Raw genomic sequence first — 21,539 nt, forward strand, 5'->3', positions numbered from 1 at the left:
TGGTCAGCTGTGTGTCCAGAGTTCGGTGACCTAGAACTGGTGTTGCACACTTTTTGTGTAAAGGGCTGGATCGTAAATATTTTAGGCTCCATGAACCCCACATGTCCTCAGTTCTGCCCTTGTAGCGGGAGAATAGTCAGGTCTGGTGTGGTCTAGTAAAACTTTTTACAGGTGCCAAGATTTGAATTCCGTATACCTTTTGCATGATGAAATAGTCTTCCCTTGGTTTATTTCCAGCCACTGAGAAATGCACAAACCGTTCTTCGCTGCTTGGCCATCCAACACAGGCGGCAGCTGAATTTCCCTTGCAGGCCATAGTTTGCCGACCCACTCTGTAGAGTAGCAGTCTTGCATGCTTGCTCGTGTATCTGCTGGCCCAGCTGCCGGTCCTCATTTATAGTCTGGGGTGTCTGGGGTGTCTGCTGGGGGACCACGAGGGGCTGATTTCACTGGTGCAGCTGGGCCGCTGAGCCACAAGCCACGGGGCGAACTTGTGGCCTCACCGTGAAGCCAAATCTGTTCCATGTTCTGGAACATGGGCTGAAGGAGCAGGGGCTCCTTGGGGAAGCTCATCTCCCAGTCAAGGCAGAGAGGCCGCAGAGGCAAGCCCACCCTTGCAAGCACATTTCCAGTCTTTGCTTGCTTGGTGTGTGCTAACATCCCTTCGGCCAGACAAGTCACACGGCTGAAGCACCTAGAGAAGAAGTCCCCACCACCTGTAAGAGAGAGCCCCGTGCAGAATCACATGGCTGAGGCCCATGGGGAGGGGCAGGAACCGGGGCCAAGAATTCATTTGACCACAGGTGCCAACCGAGTTCCAAGCACAGTACTCTTTGGGACGGGAATCTCCTAGTGATTCCCATATACTGATTTTTTTTTTTTTTTAATGAAAACGTTGAATTAAAAATTCTTAGTGTGAGCTTTTGGATCTTGAGAACATATCCAAAGGCCTTCGTTTTGAGAGACACTAATTTCTAGTGAACTTCATGGCTTTAATAATAGGGGACTTGGGGTCTTCTGGTGTTTGAAAATTCCTTTAGGATGGGTCTTGTTGGAGCCCGATTTGGCAGCCTTAAACTCCCGGGGGGTCCTTAGCAAAAGCTAATGAGGCTTGGCGGACAGCAATACCTCTAATAGCCACCCAGTCTGTTCATTGGCCACTGAAGGATTTGTGAGCCATAATTCTGTATCCTTGGAACGGTACCAGTGGACAGGTGTCCCTCTTCCCCTTTGTCCCAATTGGGAAACTGGAGCTTCAAGGGCCAGGTTGCTTGTCCAAGGCCATGCAGCTAATCGTGGGGGTCAGGACCTCAAACCAAAACTCGAGCTCATCTCCAACCCCATACATGAATGCCCATATGCCATCCCCTTGGTACTCCCACTCACACAGAAACTCCTGTTTCTCTAGGGAGAACTTTTCAAGCAGATAGTAGAACATGGTTTCCTTTTCCTTCTCTGATTGCTGATGATGAATATTTGGCAGATTTCTTTTAAGATTTTATTTATTTATTTCAGCAAGCAAGCATGAGCGGGAGGAGAGGGAGAGGGAGACAGGCACACCCTCCTGTCCCCCCTTCCCCCTTGAGCACCAAGTCTGACATGGGGCTGGATCCCAGGACCCTGAGATTGAGACCCAAGCTGAAATCAAGAGTCAGATGTTTAACCGACTGAGCCACCCGGGTGCCGCTTGGCAGATTTCTTAAAACCACTTTATTCCAATGTAGTCACATACCACACAGTTTGCCCATTTAAAGTGTGTAATTTCAAGCTTTGCACAGTGGCAGTATCGTAGCCAATCCGAGGCGCGATTATTGCTAATTAAAGTGTGTAATTTCGTGGCGTTCAGTATATTCTCCTCTGTATGCAGCCATTGCCCCCATCAGCGGGAGGACCCTCTCATCACCTCAATAAGAAACTCTGTCTTTAGCCATCACCCCTCTCCCCTTTCCAGCCCTTAGGAACCACTGATTTGCTCTGTCTCTAGAGATGTCCCAGTTCTGGACTTCCCTACGAAGGAGATCGTAGGAGATCAGGGGATTCATGTGAACCAGTAGGTGGCCCGTCGTCACTGGCTTCTTGCAGTTAGCTTGATGTTTTCCAGGTGCCTCCCTGTTGTGACATGTTGTCCCTGTGGATGTAGCATTATCGTTCCTTTCTGTGGCCTTTCTGTTCCGCAGCATGGACATACCACATTTGGTTCGTCCATTTGCCTGTCGACAGACAGCGGGGTTGGTTCCATCTTTGGCTCTTTGCTCCTGTTCGTGCTGGTGTGCGAGTTTCTGTGTGGACATATTTCCTCTCGAGCGTCTACCTAGGAGCGGAATTGCTGGGTTAATCAACCCCATGTTAATGAACTGTGTGTTTAATCATCTGAGGACCTGCCAGACCGTGTCCCAGAGGGGCTGGACCATTTTGCCCCTCACTGGCTGTCTGTGAGGACAGAGTCCTTCTCGTCCCTGCCGACACCTGCAGGTGGCCAGCATTTTGATCCTAGCCACCTCATGGATGTGAGATGTTGTCTCAGAGCTTTGCTTTGTTCTCTGCTTTTTTTCTGACTCTTGTTCATTTCTCTGGTGATTGGGGGCAAGCCGCCCATGGCGAAGGGGCTGCTTTTCTCTGGACCATTCTGTGGGTGCTGTTCACATCACCCCTGTCCGCTGCTTCCCTCTGCCCTGTCAATCTGGAAGACCCTTGACATCTGTGACATATTTAAAGTTGGTTTCTATTCCCTTTCCCTCTGGCCACAGGCCCATTCTAACCCTGCTGCTACTCCAGTCCTTTGGCCCAAGGGCTCAGCCCATTGGTTTCACCAATGGGCAGATTTATGGAGGTTGAGCTTGTTCAGAGTTAAGGAGTAGTTGGCCCTGAGGCTGGTAACGAGGCTGGGGGTGGGGAGGACCTTGATTGGACCTGGGTGGGGAAGACCTGTCTGAGTTGCTTACAGGGCTTTGGACTCAAGACGTTTCTACCGCTTGCAGGACGTGCATCTTGGGGCTAGGCGCTTACTCTCCTGGAGCCCTAGATTTCCTCTGCATAAAATGGGGATACAGAGTCCACCAGAACACACCCTTGTGAGTTGTGAGTCTTGAGGCTTGTTGTAGGCAGGTGCCTAGTGGGTGATGAGCAGATCAGGGATCTCCGTGTTACCTTCAGTTAGTGTCACAGGGGCGTGGTGAGCGATATTACAGTGCAAAACCTGGATGTGGGATTTGGGGTTGTATGTAAACATGCCTCATTAATCAGGCCTCTAGGCCTTTTTTTGAAATTTGATAAAAGAGAGTTTTAGAATGATAAGAGGAAGCACTAACTCCATTAGCAGTTAAAAGACGGGGGAGGGTGGGTTCGATCTGGTACTCAAGCCCCCAGAGTAGCCTAGGAAATTATATACCAATATTCCCCAAATGCTGCTCACATTTTAAGGGGCCTCCCCTTCGCCTTGCCAAAGCCCATCTGTAGACATCAGGCTAGGAGGCCAGGGCCTAAATAATCTCAGAGCCACTCCCCCCGCCTTCCCCCTTAACCCCTGCTTCCAGCCCAAGTGTTCAGTTCAAGTTCAGGTTCGGGCCGGCCTCTTTTTGGCTCTGCCGTTTCAGTTCACTAGGCTGGAAAGTGGCTGGAGAACAGAGGCGATGCTGTCTGCCTCCTGGGGTTCTGGGAGGAGCATCTGAGATGCACAGAAGTGCTTTTTCAACTGTGAATAGTTTCATCAATCATTTTTTAACAGCTTTGCTTTAAGAAGAGGTGCAGGGCTGAAAATCAGAATGCTTTATGGATCCGTGGGTTCCTGGAAAGTTGCAAGCAAATCAGGTTGTTGAAAATCTAATCTCTGCAGCATCCCATGATGGCACCATTCAGAGGAGCCCAACAGTGAACACTTGACGGCAGGGAATGTTCTGTCACCAAGCAGAATGTTCCTCTGTTAAAATGCAGATCTTCACACAGCAAATTCCACAAGCCTGCAGCAAAACTGGAAATTCTGAGGGGGTCCCCAGGACTTCCCTGGTCGATTCTGATGAGGCCCTTAAGGGGAGTGAGGGGATAAGGCCCATCTTATCCAGAGTGCGTAAGAGGCAGAGTGCGTAAGAGGCAAGCTGTACCAGCAGAGGCCGGAATTTGAACAAACTCTGGCTTCATCACACATTTCTTTTGTGGCCCCAGGCAAATTACTGAGTGGCCCTGAACCTTAGTTTTCTAATCCGCAAAATGGGAAGCATGATGGTAGCTCATTCACAGAGTTGTGAGAATCCATGAAACAGTGTGTCAGACTCCATGGCACAGTGAGATTGATTTTTTGGTTTGGTTGTGTTTTTAAACTGGCTCTTTATTTTTTAAAAATATTTATTTATTTATTTATTTATTTATTTATTTATTTATTTATTTATTTATTTTAAGGAGAAAGAACACACGTGCATGCATCTGCACACTAGCCAGGGGCAGGGGCTGCAGAGGGAGAGGGAGAGAGAGCATCTCAAGCAGATAACCTGCTGAGCACGGAGCCTGATGCGGGGTTCGATCCCACCAACCTGAGCCGAAATCAAGAGTCAGATGCTCAACCGACTGAGCCACCCAGGTGCTCTCGAAATGGCTTTTTGAATGGTAGCCACTGGCGTTTCGTTACCGATGTTTTTGTTAGTCGTTACTACGATGAGAGAAGCACAGGGAGACCAGCCTTCTGCGGTCTGGGACCTGAGCATCTGACCCTGGCTGACCATTCCTGAGCCATCTTGGTCTCAGCTGTCTACTCAGGGTGGCCTGGGTTTCTCAGTAACATGTGACATGCTCTGCAAGCTCTGTGAGATCCTGCCCCTCCTGCTCCTTCCGCCCAGAACACCCTCACTTTCCTCTTCTCCAAGACCTTCTCTTGGATTCCACATTTCCCAGGAAGGTCCTCAACTGACTCCCAGACACTGGCCACAGCTCTGAGCTCCCCTTTCCACAGATTTGCCCGCCACCGTGCTGCCCATGCACTGTCACAGTGGTCTCTCTTCTGTGGCTCCCTGAACTGTGAGGTTTGTGAGAGCAAAAGCGTTGTCTCCCTGGATCACCATTTTATCCACAGAGCCAGACATGGTAACATCCCCCTCAGTGATAGCTGTTAAGTGAATGAATGAATGATTGGTTTGAGAAAATCCTGATGGGTGGGAAAGATAAGGCCAGAACTGTCCCTCAGCAAACCTCTAGATCTGAGCCAGCCAGCGTCAGAGGCCTGAGGGAGTCCCCCCATCCCTCCCAGCTCCCACCTCCCCCAGAGCCCCTCTGCCCAGTTGAAGCCATAAAGAGGCAGATTACAACAACTCATTGTTGACCTGAATACCTCCCACTGCCCAGAATTAATGATAATTAACAATTTATCTCTTCATTAAGAGCCCAGAGACTGTGATTCCAGTCAGAACCCAAATTCCAGTCATGACAACTGTTTACTGAGAGCCTCCCACATGGGTCATTATGGCAGGGTTGCTGTGTTGGCCTTTACCCCATTTTTACAGATGTGGAAGCTGAGGCCAAGGTCACTCACTTGTAAATGGTGAAGCCAACATTCTAGCTCATTCCTCTGGCTCCATAGCTCTTAGTGCCTGCTGAGAGCTCCCGCTACTGGCTGCAGGGCCGAGAGATGCTTTTCTTTTTCCCCAGGAGGGAGAGGAACAATCAGAAAATGATAATGTCAGGGGAACTCATTATGATAAAGTACAGGGCTCTGCGACATTCCAGGGGAAGGTCCCCAAGGACTGGGGCACCATCTGGGGAGGCTGTTGGGGCACGGATGCAGGGCAGTGTGAAGCCTGAGCTGCATGCTCCCTCTTTTGGTCTATTTGCGTATCTTAGTATATTTGCTGCCAAAGGGAGCACTATCTGCGAAATTTAAACCACAAAAGCAGTATAACCTCATAAATAGACAAATGAAGCAAAAGCCTCATCCTGCTTTCTTCTTTTGCTTTCCCCTAGAGGTAACCAGAGTTGAGAGCTTGAAATGTGTTTCCCAGACTTTCTGTGCACACACAGACACGTGCCAGTCACGTGGTGACGGTGGGGGTAGGAGGAGTACGTGCCAATTTTGGTGGTGTAAATGCTCCCACCGTGGCCGATTTCAGGGTACCCACGTGAGGTCACAGAAGCAGGTGGTGGGCAGACACAGGCGCTAGCCACTATTCCATAGCATTTCTCCTGTGCAGGTACAGCAGAGGCCTATTTCCCTTAAGAACACCGATGATAGTGAAATAGAAAATAATTAGGAAGTGGTAAGCGTTGTATTTATTACCCTCAAAATAGCATTTCTGGAATTGTAAGTTTATATAATTAAATTTCTAATAACAGCTGGTTCATAAAATTCTGGAAGATTCCAGAGTCTGTGCTCATTAGCCAGTGCAAGCCAGCTCCAGCACACCACTCATTTCGTTTTCCCTAAAATATTAACTTAGACCTTTCTTTCCCCTTTAATTTGCTTTTTACTTAAAAGGCTCTTCAGGCAACCATTCGTTTGTTCAACCAGGATTCTGTTCCATGCCATGTGCTGTGGGTGGGTCCAGGACCAGGCCACCATCGTGAATGGGATAGCTACGTGCTTTGCGCTCATTCACTTATGGTCCAGTGAGGGAGACGGTCGATGGCCAAGCTTACAGATAAACACTGTCAATGTCAAAATTGCACCGTTCAATTGGGTCTGTAAAAGGAAGTGACAGGTGATGTCATAGAGATAATGCTGTTGGGAGGGTGGTGTGTGGCAGGCAGGAAATGGCAGGGGAGAGCCTGCTTTAGGTTCAGGTCAGGAAAAGCTTCTTCAGGGGAGGTGACAGTAACTGAGACCCAAAAGATAAGAAGGGACCAGTAATGCAAGAGTCAGTGGGAAAAAGGTACAAAAGGGTAGGTTCAGTGGGATGCCATATTTTTGAACTGCACAACCTGCAAAACTATTCTGTAAATTTTTTCTAGAAAACTCCTCGTGTGGTAAAATGGGAAGGCTCCCAACCAGCCTCACGATGGTGGTTAACCTTGGAGAGAGGGGGTAAAATTGGAGGCAGAGATGGTCTTCAACTATGGTGAGGTGTTTTCTTGAGGCGAGCGAGGTGGGGGATAGATACAGCTGGAGGTCATTCTTGTTGGCGGCCACATTATAATTTCTGAATGTGTGAAAAATTTCGTGATTGTGAATTTTTTTTAAAGGTTGTTAATTTATTTACTTGACAGAGATCACAAGTAGGCAGAGAGGCAGGCAGAGAGAGAGGGGGGAAGCAGGCTCCCCACTGAGCAGAGAGCCGGATGCAGGGATCGATCCCAGGACTCTGGGATCATGACCTGACCCGAAGGCAGAGGCTTTAACCCACTGAGCCACCCAGGCGTCCCCGTGATTGTGAATTTTTTAAGAGTGGGACAGAGAGGTCACAGGCAGTGAACAAAGGCTCACTGTCAGGGCCTGTGGCTGCCGCATGTGAAGGGGAGGACGGAGATGCCCGTCGGGGAGGTAGGGAGACACGGGCCTTGGAGGCTGTGAACCCAGGTGCAGATTTTATTGTAAGCACTGCAGACAACCCTGGGTGAGTGACATTCGTAAAGATGATAGTGGCTGCTCCGAGGAGAACTGGTGGGGCATCTGGACCCCCATCAGGGGAGGGAAGTTACGGTTTCCTGTGCTCGTCTGGAAGAGAGCTAACGGCTCAGACCAGCATGGAAGCAGGACACGGTGGAACTAGAGGGGAAGTTTTGACATGCGATGGCAGGACTTGCTGAGGGATTGGATGGGGGGCTTGAGAGAGCAAGGGATGATGGGTAACTTGTTTTTGTTTTTAACAGCCTTTTCAAGACATAATTCACATACTATACAGTTCACCCATAGGAAGTATACCATTCACTGGTTTTTGATAGTAGGGATGGCTTTCTTTTTGCAACCTGAGTGTGTGGTGGTTTCAGATACTGTGATGAGGAAAGTAGGAGAGGACCGGGCTTGGGGGTAGTCCTGGGGGAGTGGGTACCTTGGGGGAGGTAAGTTTGAGGTGCCCCTGAGACAGGCAAGGAAAGGAAGTCACGTGGGAAGTCAGATAGTCACAGCAAGGGCCTGAGGATTGTGAATAATGAACAAGTTGAGAGTCTGGAGATGGATGAGAATATCCAGAGGAACAGTATGAGTAAAGAAGGTGTGTGTGGAAGGGGCAAAGGAGCTTTTAGTCCAATGCACTGAGAGTTCATGCTTTGACCAGCCCCGACCCCTTTTTCCCCAAACATTACAGTGAGAGTCCCCCCCCCCCCCGCCGCCAAGAAAGATGAACCCTCCCACCAAACCAAATCTCCAAAACTAATGAAGACAGTGTTAAAAAGACAGCCTCTGAATATCAATGACAAATGAATTCACTCTAAAATGAAAATTATATTCTGAAAGTGAATTTAAAATAACTGTTTAGGATCTGTATCAGGAACGGGTTTGACTGGGAGTAATAATGGTAGCTCGAGCTAAATAGGAGTTAAATTTTCTGTTATGAATATAGTCTAGGCCTGGTGTCATGGCTCTGCCCCACTAAGCACTCAGGGAACCAAGCTTGACCCCAGCTCAGAGTGTATCCTCAGAGTGTAAGTTGGTTGCTAGAACTCCAGCCATTACGTCTGCATTCCAGGCAGTAGCATGGTGGAAAGGCATGTATCAGCTGCCTTACGAAGAAGTTTTTGGGAAACTGACACTTAACCCTTCCACCTACATCCTATTGGCCAGAACTTAGCTAGCAGAGAAACCAAGAAACATATTCTGGTTTTGTTTTGTTTTGTTTTGTTTTGTTTAAGCTTATTTATTTATTTAGTGATCTCTACACCTAACGTGGGGCTCTAACCCATGACCCCAAGATCAAGAGTTGTATGCTCCCCTGATAGAGCCAGTCAAGTGTCCCAAAATGTATTGTGTTATTACAAATAGCCGGGTGCCCAATTCTAATCCAGGGGTTCTGTTACCGTGGACAAAGGAGATAATAGATAATGAAGGATAATTAGCAGCCTCAGCCTTACGATCCTTGAAGAAATAAAGGAAGGATAGTACACATTAAAAAGAACAAAACAGTGGATTTTTGTTTGTTTGTTTGAATTTCAAACATCTGCTCTTAGAAAGGAATCATTAAGATAATGAATAAACAAGCCTTAGATTAGGAGAAAGTATTCATATATCCTATGTCTCATGATGGACTGGATCCAAAAAATATTTTTAAAGAACTCTCAAAACTCAATAATAAAGAAAAAAAAACAACCAATTTTAAAATGAGCAAAGATTCCAGTAGACTCTTCCCCAGAGAAGATATGTAGCTAACAAGTAACTGCATGAAAAGATGCTCAAAATCATTAATCATCAGAGAAATAAAATTAAAGCCACAGAGATATTGCTTCATGCCTATCAGAATGGCTAAATTAAAAAGACTGTCCATACCAAGTGTTGGCAAAGATGTGGACCAGCTGGTGGGTCCATACGCTGTTGTATGGGAATGTAAAATGTTGCAGCCACTTTGGGAAAACAGTTTAACAGTTTATTAAAAGTTATACATATACTTACCATGGGACCCAGCCATTCCATTTCAAGGTATTTGCCACCAGAGATGTGTGTGTCTATAGAAAGACTTATAACTGAATTCTCTTACCAGATTTACTTGTAATAGCCAGAAACTAGACAGAACCCAAATACCCATCAAGAAGTAGATAAAAAAGCAAATTATGGCACACCCAAGCAGTGGAATACTACTTCCCAGTACAAAGGAGTGAAGTCTGGTACACACATCAGTATGGTCAGATCTCAAGATAATTGAGCTGAGAACATGGCTTCTATTTGATTTCATTTATATAAAATCCTAGAAAATGCAAAGTAATTTACGGTGACAAGAAGCTCACTGGTTTCCTGTGGACTGGGGTAGGAGGGATGGAGGGAGGGAGGAGGGGAAGATTCTGGGGCACAAGGAAATTTGGGGGTGATGGGTATGTTTGTTTTCTTGATTGTGGCAATGGGTGTGCACAGTTGTCAAAGTTTACCAAATGGTACATTATATGTCAATTACATTTCAGTAAAGCTGTTAAGAGAGGGAAACAGAAGGAACGTGATTTTGTGAAACAGAGAGGTAGAATGAAGAAAAGATAGATATGAAGATTCTGGGAATGAAAAATATTCATTGCATTAAAAGTGCTCATTTAAAAAGAAAGGAAAAAGAAAAGAAGAACGTTAATAAGGGGGTAAATTCTTGACTGGACACAGTCAAAGAGAGAATTAGTGAATCGGAAAAGAGTTCTGAGGAATATTTTCAGAGAACTGCCCAGAAAAGGGAAGAGAGAAAAATAGAAAAAGCTAGTCAAAAGACACGGGGGATAGTCCCAAATATGTTTAATAGAAATTCTACACAAAGAGAAAATTACTGGAGAAAATGACTAAAAAGCTGTACTCAAAAATGTAAGAGTTTGGGGCGCCTGGGTGGCTCAGTGGGTTAAGCCGCTGCCTTCGGCTCAGGTCCTGATCTCAGGGTCCTGGGATCGAGTCCCACATCGGGCTCTCTGCTCAGCGGGGAGCCTGCTTCCCTCTCTCTCTCTGCCTGCCTCTCTGTCTACCTGTGATCTCTGTCTGTCAAATAAATAAATAAAATCTTTAAAAAAAAATAAAAAAATAAAAAAAAATAAAATGTTTAAAAAAAAAATGTAAGAGTTTCTCAGAATTTCCAGAATGGAAGAAGAGATATGTGCTCACCAAGTAATATGCTTGTTGAGTAATAAGAATTTTAAGGGAGTAAATCCTCCACTTCAAAAATAGAGGGAAATTGCACTAAATAAAAAATGAAGGGAAAATCTTAAATTTCACCCTTGATAGCCTTTCCACAAAAGAACAACGGTAGTTTCCTGAACAGCCTATAGCAGCCTTTTGGGCAATCTTCCAGGGGCTGAAAGACAATTAAACAGTCTGCCTAGAACTCCATACCCAGCTGAACTCTGATTCAAGAGTAATGAGGAAATCAGGACATTTTACAGAAGAGAAGGGACCAGCCCATCCCTATGGCTCTCGACCAGCTTGAGACTGGGGAGAGGAGGAAGCCCCTCTCACGTGTGCTCGGACATCCAGTGCTGGGGGAAGCTAGAGGGAAAGAAGAAGGGCTGGATCTAACTTTCATCATTGTAGTACAGGACTCCTGGAAGTGCTACTTGTCCGCCATGTTTCTGGTCTTCCGTTAGGACAGGAGAAGGAGATGGGATTCCTGGCCCCTGCTCGGTTTTCAGTCCAGCAGCAGTAGAGGCATTGTACAGGAGGGCAAGCGGAAGGGATGGAGACCCTGGCTTGGGGAGGAGCCCAGGGACATGAGAGCCACTCAAGAGTGGCGCCTTCTAGACTCTCTCTCTGTCTTCCAGATTGTGGACAAGAATAACCGCTACAAGTCTATAGATGGGTCAGACGAGACTAAAGCCAACTGGATGAGGTGAGTCCTGCTTTCTGCTGATTTCCCAGGAGTCTTTCCCAAACTCCAGAAAGGAAGCCAAGGGAGTGTGCTGGGGCCTACGAGGTCTCCAGCGGTGGAGGCCCCTGAAGGCCCCGGGACTGCTGTTTGCAGGGTTTGGGATGTATGTAGCTCTGGGAGGACCCTTTTGCTTCCCCAGCCTTCCATCAGGGCGCTCTGGAGGAAGCCTGTGGGTTACAGATGGACCCCTAACGTCTGCACATTCATCCTTGCGTCTGGAGTGCCCAGGGCCCCCAGCTCTGGGCAGCATTCCCACCAAGGAGGGGGTGTCCCTCCCCTGAGACTCTGACCCCCTCACAGGGCCGTCTCCTGCTGCGGGGGTGCAGGACTCATCCCAGTGCAGCTGCCAGCACTTGTTGAAGTGGCCCCGTGGAAAAGAAGGCTTCTGGCACAGTCTAGTTCAGTTTTCGATGGTACTCACCGCCCAGGCATGAGTACTTTCAAGAGTGGTTTTACTGTGTTGCGTGTTTGGGACAGAAGTTTGCGCCAGAAGGATCCTTCCTGGCCAGCCAGCGAGAGCAGGAGACTGGCCCAGGGCTGCTTAGGGGCGGCAGAACTGAGCCTGGAACTGAGGACTCTGCCCACAGCCCTCCTGTTGCGTCTGTGCTGCTGGCCCCGGGCAGGGGTTGCCAGGTTCCCTGTGCGCTGTGTGGGAGGTCAGACTTGCACTGGCACCTCCCTGGTGCCTCTCTCTAGGCCCCAGAAGCTGTGACAGGGGGTTTGGAGCTGGGTTGGGAGGGAGGGGAGGGGCTCGGGTGGCTGGACCAGGGCCACCACGGATTGGGCCTTCTGTGGGCATTTGCGCGGTTCTGTGACCCTTGGTGGCTGGGGGATGTGGGAGAGGTTGTGCCAGGAGGGAGGGCCATCGGGAACTTCCTGAGAGGGAGTGTGCTGTATTTCAACTCTGCCACCTTCCCAGCAAACAAGAAGTTGATTGGAGGTGAGGAAGCTATGATGAGGTCTGCTGTCTCCTTCCCCAAGACTTCCTGCCCACCTGTGCTCCCCACCTGAGAGCTGCGGATGGGGAGCATGGGGAGGTGGGGAGGGAAAGAGGGGCTGTGGTTTACACTCTCCAGAGCATGCTAGGATTCGTCCTCTTTTATTTGTCGGGGCGACTGTTCTCACTGCCACTTAACAGGGGCAGAAACAGAGGTGCCCAAGGACAGGTGGACCCTTCCCTCCAGCGCCCTTTCACATCATCTGGAGAGCTCGTGCCCTGCAGGGGGCTCCAAGAAGGCCATGGTCACACTCCTAACCGCCTTCTCCCTGACCCCTGGGTGCCGGTCAGCCTGGCCCTTGGAAGTCCCCACCCATTTGCAGAGCTGACCTTGGAACGGGGAGCCCTTGATTGCCCTCGACGGCCTGGCCCTCCCAGTCCTCCCTGACTCCCTCCTTCCACCGTGGAAATCATTTTCTGTACCGTACTTGTTGAATGAAGGCACGGGCCCAGGGCCCAGAGGACAGAGCAGGGGGCCTTTCAGCTGGACCCTCCCAGGGGCCGGGTTGCATTTGAGGGCACTGTGACCAGCCACACAGAAATGGGGACCAGACTGGCGGCCTGGGCATCTTCCCTGTGGCTCCCGCCTGGCTCTAGATGAGCAAAGGAGAGTGTGTCTGAGTGCAGCCTGGCTTCAGGGCCTTTCTGCACCGGAAGCTTGGCCAGCTGAGCTGATTCCGTGCCATGCCTCCACCCATCTCTGATCTTTCACTCTGGGGACAGGCTTGACCACAACCCCCAGGAAAGACATCATCTGAACTAGCTGGACGATCCTCTGACACCCCAGAGATTCTGACTTCATCGGGCCAAGGATGAGCCCATGGTACTGGTATTTCTAAAGCTCGCCATAGCAAGGCTGACACACTGCTCGTGTTGAGAGCCCCTACTCTATCCTGCCCTTCCCTGCCACAGCGGTACAGCTGAGGCCCAGAGTGGGGCAAGGTCGTACGCAAGGTCATACCGTCAGGGGCAGAACCAGAACCTGAACCCAGCTCTGGACTTCTGGGCCTGCATTCTTTCTGCTTGTGCACAGGGCCCAGGCGAAAGCAGGACCTCCTGGGCTCTGTGGCGGGGGGGGGGGTTCTGCTCCTGCAGCCTTGCTGGCATGGGGTCTGGCCTGTCAGCCAGCCCCGATCTGATGCAAGATGGTGCCAGGTGGGGCCCCTCTCTTTCAACAGTCAAGGAGTAGGGGTGGTTGGGAGTGTGGTTTGTTGCCACGGAGATGTCCCTCTGGTGATAATTGGAGGGGAAAAGCCAGTTCCATCCTGGGAACCTGCCTTTCCCCTTAATGTACAACTTCCTTTTGCGCTTACTCATTCCACTGTGCAGACATCCTCTCTTGTACCGTGACAACTTCGGGTCTTGTGCATGATTGAATGGAGTTGATGAGTTTTTTCAAAATAAGTGGCGGGCCGGGAAGATAATGGGCATCGACATAATGATTGTTGACCTTATGGCCTCCCTATGCTGGGGGCTCTGCGTTCATGAGATTGGTGGTCTGAAACCAGGGACTCTTTTGCTTTGAGACATGCTGGGTGGTCACAAGTCTTCAGGCAAATGCTACTGGTTTCTATCAGGCAGAAGCCAAGGATGCTGAGAAACATCCCACATGGCCCAAGATGCCCGTTCCCACTCACAGAGAAGTTTCTAGCCCCAAATGCCAATGGTGGAGAGACTAAAAACCTCCCCTGGAATTCCTTCCCCAGGAATTCCTCCTGGCAGCCCTAGAAGCCGATTCTAGAACTACCGCCCTCATTTAATAGAGTGGGAGGCTGGTTGGCACAGGAGACTCTGCATCTAGCTCCAGGTCTGTCTGCGTGCGGGTGCGGGCCCCTGTCACCATCTTGGCCTGGTAATGAAGCCCCAGCCTTCCCTTCTCCCGAGCTATGGTGCTCTGAGTAGGTGGGGTGGGGAGGTGAGGGCTGAAGGATCTTTGCGCCCCCCGCCTCTCGCTGCGGTTGTGGGAGTGGCAGGGGAGGGACTCAGGCTTGGGGTTCCTCTCTTGGGTGGTCTCAAGGTCTCAGTCAGTCAAACAGCCCCTGGCTACTCTGTGCAGTTGGAAGCCAGGGTCACTCCTGGCCTGCATCAGAGTGGAACTGGTCTCTCAGTGGGCGCTCACGGGCTGCTCACGTTCTCCCCCGGAGCTGCCAAAAGGCCATAGTGACCTACCCCCAGAGAGTGGCTGCTAGCCAGCACCAAGGTTGGAGGGGAGTGTCCACACCCCCAGAGGTAGGGACCTGTGGGGCACTGGGGAGCCAGGGAGGGAGATGAAGAGATCCACAGGACAGTGAGTTTTCTGTGACCACACCCTAATCACAGGCGTCACCAGCAAGGCCACACTGTAAATAGTCGCCCTGTGAGCCGTCTGCAGGGGCAATGGTCTGCCCGGTAAGGACGCTTTGTTCTTCTGGAGGGCTTTAAAGCTCTTGGATGTCGCTCTGCTTTCCGCTCCCTAGTAACGACCCCGAGGTCTGCGCGCCTCTAACTTCTGACCCGGCGGGGAGAGGGATCCGGGAGAGGCCAAGTGCACAGCTTGGGCTCTCCCCTCTAGCCAGGGCTGAGGCAGAGCCTGCTACGGAAGGCTCCCACCCGCTATGCCACACCCCTCCTGCTCTCCTGCCCCTGAGGAGTAGGGGAAGGGGCATCTGGCTAGGAGGAGGGTGTGGTGGTGGTGAGCGGGCGAGGGTACCCAGGTGCCTCCTGGCTCCCCCACTGGGGGCCGGCAATTAGGAAGGAGGAGGACCACCAGCCCTGATGGTCATTTACCCAATTGTGCTTTGTGGGATATTCAACCCAAGGAATGTGGTGCCCCTGGCCGAGCGCAAGAGGAAACCCAAGTTCTCCAAGGAGGAGCTGGACATTCTGGTCACGGAGGTGACCCACCACGAAGCGGTTCTCTTTGGGAGGGAGACCATGCGGCTGTCCCATGCCGACAGGGACAAGATTTGGGAAGGCATAGCTCGGAAAATCACCTCCGTCAGCCAGGTCCCCCGCTCCGTCAAGGACATTAAGCACAGATGGGATGACATGAAACGGAGGACCAAGGACAAGCTGGCCTTCATGCAGCAGTCCCTGTCGGGCCCCGGGGCTGGGGGCCGGGCCCCCACCATCGTGCTCACTGCCCACGAGAGGGCCATCGAGTCAACCCTGCTCACAGCCCATTCTGGGCACAGCTTCCCCAGGGCAGAACTGGATGGCACCGACAGCCCGTCAACCAGCTGTGAGTACCGCCGGCCTCCCCTCCCGGCCTCCCCACTGCCTGCTCCCCGGCCTCCTCCTCCTCGGCCATCCCCCCCCCCGTTCCCTGGCCCTCTCTTCTTTTCTGTCCCTCCCCATCTCATCCAGTCTTCCCGTGTACCCTTCCCTCCTTCTCCTCCTTGGTCTTCTCCGCCCCTTTCCGTTCATTCATTCTAGAATATTTCCTGAACTCTGTGCCAGGAGCTGTGCCGGGAGCTGGGAAGACAGAGTTGTATATAAAACCTACAGCACCCCTGCCCTTGGGTCGTCCCTAGACTCGTGGGAACACATGAGCTTTAAGTCGTTGTACAAGGACAGCCGTTAGGAAGAGATCAAGGGTGGACGCAGGAAGTCCTGAGAGCGAGGCTGACTTCCCAGGCGCACGCCCTAGACCACCTGCTCCGTGTCCCTTGGGCTCTGTACGCACAAGGTCACAGTGCTGACTTTACCGGGCTGCTCTTGCCTTCCCGAAGTTCATAGTCATTTCTGAACAAGGGGCCCTGCATTCACATTTTGCATTTGGCCCTGCCAGTTCCCTCACTGCCCTGTCTGATGGCCAGGGACCCGGGATCTGACTCTCCCTGGGGGCAGGGGAGGGCTCCCAGGAGCAGCCTTGGAACTGGGAGGCACAGGGTGAGTAAGAGTTAACCGGCCTCGGCAGCGTGGGGCTCGGGGAGGGGAGCAGGGAGCCTCCAGGCCGAGAACTGCATGTACAGAGGCCCCGCATCAGGAAGGCGCTTGGCACGTTCCAGGACTGAGAGGAGCCAGGGAAACCCAGTGTAGCAGGCGCGGGGGAGGGGGCGCGGGAGGAAGCCAGCCAAGTCTTCAGGGCCCAGGCCAGGGTGCAGGGGGTGGGGTGGGGGGAATCAGTCTTTTCTCTCTCTTTTCCTAATGTCTTGACTTCTGCGTTCTTTTGCTGCGGCTGCCCACTCCCACTCCCCACGGTCCTCTGCCTCTCTTCCCCGCTAAGGCACTCTCAGATCTGCCTGTCTCACCAGGTCCAATCCCTGTCCCTACTGCCCCCATGCCTCCCCCCACCTCTCTTCTGCCCCATTCTCCTGGGCTTCCAGTGTCCCAGGATGGACTTGGATGCCATGGGCTTGACTGGAATCTCCAGGCCCAGCAGGCTCTAGTTGGGGCTGTAGTTCGAGCTGAGGCTCCCCTGATGGGGCAGGGGAGCAGTTAAGACCCTTCTGTGCTGGGGCCTCACCCCCTTCAGTTCTGGCTTCTGCACACACCCGCCCCCCACCCTCAGGCCAAAGTCCCAATGGGAGCCCGGCCTCTGAGAAAGGGAGCAGGGCAGGAGGACTCCAGGGAAGTCAGAGGCTGGCCAGCCTGGGGAGGGTGATTCACAAAGACCCTGCTTCCCTTCCAAGGCCCCATGCCGTTGTCGGGATTGGGATTGTGCTAGTTTCCTGTTTGGCTAGCGCTCGTGACAGGTGGCCATTTGGGGTCAGTTCTTCGGGACTCAGAAAGGAACAGAGACCGTCCCATCTGACTTCCTCGCTATGTAGACAAGGCAGCTGAGCTCCAGAGATGAGGCAGCCCCCGAGCTAGATTCTGAACCAGAACTCAAGCCCGGGTCTGCCAGCTCCCCATGAATCTGTGTTTTGCTAAATTGTGGGGTGATTCCGCCCAGTTATGAGAAAAAGAAGGGGGCCTACAAGCCAGTGAGGTCTATTCCCTCCATCCTGCCCTGCTCTCTCCTCCATCTCTCTAACACAGAAGGTAATGAGGTTACCAAATGTGACCTGAGCTGGGCAGGGGGCGTGGGACCCCTCCCCTGCAGGCTTGGCTAGTCCCCCTTTCCCGGTCAGTGGACCAGCTGTTACAGCACGAGGCCAGGGGCTCTGTGGAAGGAGGCCCTGGAAGGGAAAGAGCACCGTCACCTCAGCCCCACCCTCTCCTTCCAGCCCTGCCACGCCAGAATGGGTGTCCTGGGATCCCCGGGGTGGGGAGGATGGCAACTGTCCCACCGGGTACGGTATGAGTAATTGGGCTCTTCTCGAGCCCGCCTGAGGGAGGCCCTGGAACCCCGTGGAGCCGTGTGTGTGTGGCTGGTCAGCATGAGTCTGTCTGTCCTCCCTGTCACCTCGCCTGAGGGTGGTTCCGCATTTAGCCCCCCTGGGATGCCCAGGGAACCCGTATATTTTTTATTCCTGCCATGGGAACCCGCTCCTGATCCGGCTTCCAAGAGAGCCGAGGCCTGAGTGTGTGAGGGCGGCCCCTCTCCCTGTGACTGGCTGCAAGGAGTCGTCTGTGTGAGGGCGCTTGCAAGCTGTCAGACACTCCTGGGTGGCCCACCAAGGGGGCGGGTCGAGGGGGACATCAGGGCTGGCCGCCGGGGTGCCTCCCCTGCTAAACACCCTCCCGTCAGCTCCCTCCGACGCCACCCTGTGCATCCGCCCCCTGTGACCACCTAGAGCTGCAGATTCTTGCCAGGCCACAAGGGGGCGCAAGCAAGTCCACCACGGCCGCGTGGAGGCTGGAGCCTTTTGGCAGGTGTGGCTCCTGAGGCTTTTGCCAAGCTCCCTCCTGGCCACTCTCTTGTTTAGTTTCCCTGGCAACCCTGCTAGGTGGGCAGGTGGTTGGTTAGGTGGACAGAGCAGGTATCAGCTTTGCTCTGCCAAAACTGAGTCCCAGACAGATGAAGGGAGCCGCAGGATCGACCTGGGCTCCCCAAGACAGCCCTGACCTGGGCTATCCCACCAGAGTGATGCCGCTCCAGCAAGAGGAGGGGGACCTGGGCAGTTCTCGTGCCTGCCCTTCTCCCCCGGGGGCGCCTGGCTCCCGCACCTCAGGGATTTGGGGAGCAGGTGCTTCTCTGGGAGTGGGTAGCGCTGAGTGAGCCTCAGGGGTGGTGGGGCAGGGGGACCAGAGAGTGACCTGGGGGTGGGCCCAAGCCTAGGGCTGCCTCCTGTCTTTCTGTTGTAATCATCTGCCCTTCTCTGTTTCTGTCCCCCAAGATGATGAAGATGAGGAAGCCCCCGGGCCCTCGAGGCAGCCTCTGCGGGCGTCCCTGCAGCGGTCCGCGGAGGAAGAGGTCCGCCTGGCCAGGCCCACCCTGCTCCGCTCCTCCTCCTCCTCGGACCAGTCTGAGATGGTGGGTCCCAAGCCGGAGGCCCTGCCTCGGCCCTCACCCCAGGCCCAGGCCGCCTGCAGGACCCCTCGGCCACACCTCAGCCCGCCCAGCACAGGCCTTGACTGGCAGCTCCTCCACGCCCACGTCCAGCAGACTGAGGCGCTCCAGCAGATCTGCCAGGAGCTGGTGACCGTGCACCGGGACATGGCGAACAGCATGCACGCCATCGGCCAGACCATGGCCGAGCTGACCAGCCGCGTCGGTCAGATGTGCCAGACGCTGACAGAGATCCGAGACGGTGTTCGGGCGTCTCAGCGGGGCCCCGAGGGGGTCGCGCCCACAGGCTCGACCGCTCAGGCTGAGGCCCCCCCGGCAGAGCTCCCGCAGGCTGCCCCGGCCCCGGCCCCAGCCCCGGCACGGACTACCAGGTCTCGGAAGAGAAAGCACAATTTGTAGCGCAGCCCGTCCACAGGAGGAGGAAGAGAGACGGAGGATGGGGGCCCGGCTCTGACACAGGAGCTCGTCTTGTGTCCGGGACTGATGGCGCCTGTAGGATACTGGGGAGCCCGCCATCTCCTCCCCACGTGCAGCTCAGTGGCCCTGGGCTCCCACAGAGTGTGCTCCAGCCCCGCACCCTCGTCTTTGGCCGAGGCTGAAGATGTGGACGAAGCTGCCTGCGGGAGCTTGCTCGTGCCGGAGAGGCGGCCTCCCCGGGTCTGCACCGTGGCGGCGGGCCTCGTGGGGACGAAGGCTGCAGGAGCGGGCAGCATCTGAATGGGGAATCCTGCTTGCCAGCCTCAGGGCTGCCATAGCCGCCTCCCACGCCCAGATCCCGCTGCTTCCCAAGGGGGTGAAGCTTGAGAACGGGCAGGGGGAGCGGAGCCCCCGCCACGAGGGGCCCGTGCTCTCCTTCTCTGGGGCTCCGAGCGCGCCCAAGGGTGCCCCTGCCTTGGCCTTGCGCTTGCCCTTGTGGTGCGTGTGCTCAGCTGCTGCGCTTGCCTTTTGTGGAGTGGGGAGACGAATGGGATGGCGTCGGAGGAAGGAGAAGATGCCCTGGCATTCTCAGGGCACCTTCCACTTTCCCTCATTTGCAGATGTGTGATCTCAGTGGGTCCTCAGGACAGCTGGAGAGGCAGCCGAGCCGGGTGTTTCCGGCACCGTCAAGACCAGCATCACCTGCATTTCATAGATGACAGATGACGCAACAGTTAGTCCAGGTGTGGGGCGGTGGGGTGGGGAGCAGGCAGTCCCGGAAGCCGGGTCTGTGGATTCGCCCGGCTCCCCTGGTCAGAGGCCAGATCTGGAGTTGGGAGGGGTGGTGCTCCTTGCCTTCGCTCTCCTGGGTGCCCCTAGGAGGCAACAGCAGCATTTAGGAAGTGAGTCCCTGACACCACCCTGGCACTAAGGCCGGGGTGCTGGGGAGAGGCAGGGCCCAAGCCTTGGCACCCACAGGGTGACTCCTCCTGTGGCTTCTAGAAGAACCCAGCAGGGCTCCTGTCCCATCCAAGCTCCAGCATGCCTCGCCTCCGCTTGCTTGGGCTGCATATGCATTAGCTACCCACGTGTCTAGCTTCATGTTTCATTGCGGAGTGTGGACAGACAGCCAGGTTCCTCGAGTCAGGGAGGGTGTGGGGTGGCACTTGCAAGCTTAGCTCTCCCCCACGTGCAGCTCAGCTCTGTGTCCTCTTTGCTCCCTGGCCCGAGGCTGACCCCAGCAGAAGCTCTCCTCCTGCCCGCCCCCCCACCCTCTCCCACGTCCGCCCCCGAGAGCCATGGTGGGGGTGGGAGGACTGCTCTCCCCAGTGCCTGCTGTGGCTGTTCCTAGAGTGCTGCTTCTAAAGCCAGACCACGCTTTGTCCCATGTTGAGAGCATGGGGGACACCGGCAATGTCCCTGTGTCCTCGGCTCCATCTCCCCACTCTGTGGTTCTTTGGGGGCTCCTGCTACCCCAGACCGACAGCCCAGTGGCTTGATCCTTGCCTGGCATCCCCTGCGCTCCAATGCTGGAATCCAAGATTGCCTTCCCAAGTCTTTTTGTTAAGATGGCAATAAAAAGAAATTGATCTCACACTTGGAACGCACCCAGTCTCCAGGATCTTTCTTTGGTGTATATTCTCTTTCTTTGCTTCCTGTGAAAACCTCAAGGCCCACAGAGCAGGGGTTAGGTGACCGAGGGAAAGCATGCCAGCCAGAGGGGCTCCAGCGCCGCCGGCATTTCCTGGTTCCGAAAGGACTCAGATGCCCTGCATCGGGCGCCGTGCTAGCTAGCCCTGTGAGGACAGGAACGGAACTGAGGAGCTGAGCGAGACGAAGCAGCCACATAGGAAACCGTTCAGCCATGCTTGAAGTCTCTGCACAGCACAAGCTGGGCGTGACTAAGTGACTTTTACCTTCTGCTCCTTAAAAACAGTTAGGGGTCCTGGAAAAACAAAAGTCACCATTTCTGACAGGAGACTCGAGAAGGGTCAGGGGCTATCCATTTGCCAGTGTACTTCAGGGACCAGCCTGCAGCATGAACTTTTTGGGGGGACGTCTCCCCACTGATCCTGGTATCTGTCACAAGGCAGGACCCCGCCCACCGAGAGCTGAGGCTTTCAAAGTAGCCAGAGCAGTTCCTCCAGGTCCCTTTGGGAGCCTTCTCAGAAGAGAAGGGACCTCCTAACCCGGGTGTTGCCCAGGCTTCCTCCCAGTCACACAGAGAGGTCCTCCCAAGCAGGAAATCCCCAACTCCCGACCAGGGATCTATCCCCTCTCTAGAAGGTTCCAGCGCCCC

The 21,539-nt window shown here is 53.5% G+C and overlaps 1 protein-coding gene across 8 annotated transcripts in view; it reads left to right on the forward strand.

The window, feature by feature from the left end:
• The window catches only part of PRDM11 (PR/SET domain 11), an 85,155-nt gene that overhangs the window by 43,947 nt on the left and 19,669 nt on the right, over nt 1–21,539 (forward strand). For 7 of the 8 annotated variants that reach the window (XM_047691739.1, XM_047691736.1, XM_047691741.1 and 4 more), the window contains one exon: nt 11,344–11,411. In XM_047691739.1, the coding sequence (XP_047547695.1) occupies nt 11,344–11,411 (68 nt within the window). Of the gene's footprint in view, nt 1–11,343; nt 11,412–15,245; nt 15,668–18,650; nt 19,864–21,539 lie in introns of those variants that run through there. The other variant, XM_047691743.1, reaches the window with a different exon arrangement.

Source organism: Lutra lutra, chromosome 10 (genome assembly GCF_902655055.1).
Source record: "Lutra lutra chromosome 10, mLutLut1.2, whole genome shotgun sequence".
Classification (NCBI taxonomy): domain Eukaryota; kingdom Metazoa; phylum Chordata; class Mammalia; order Carnivora; family Mustelidae; genus Lutra; species Lutra lutra.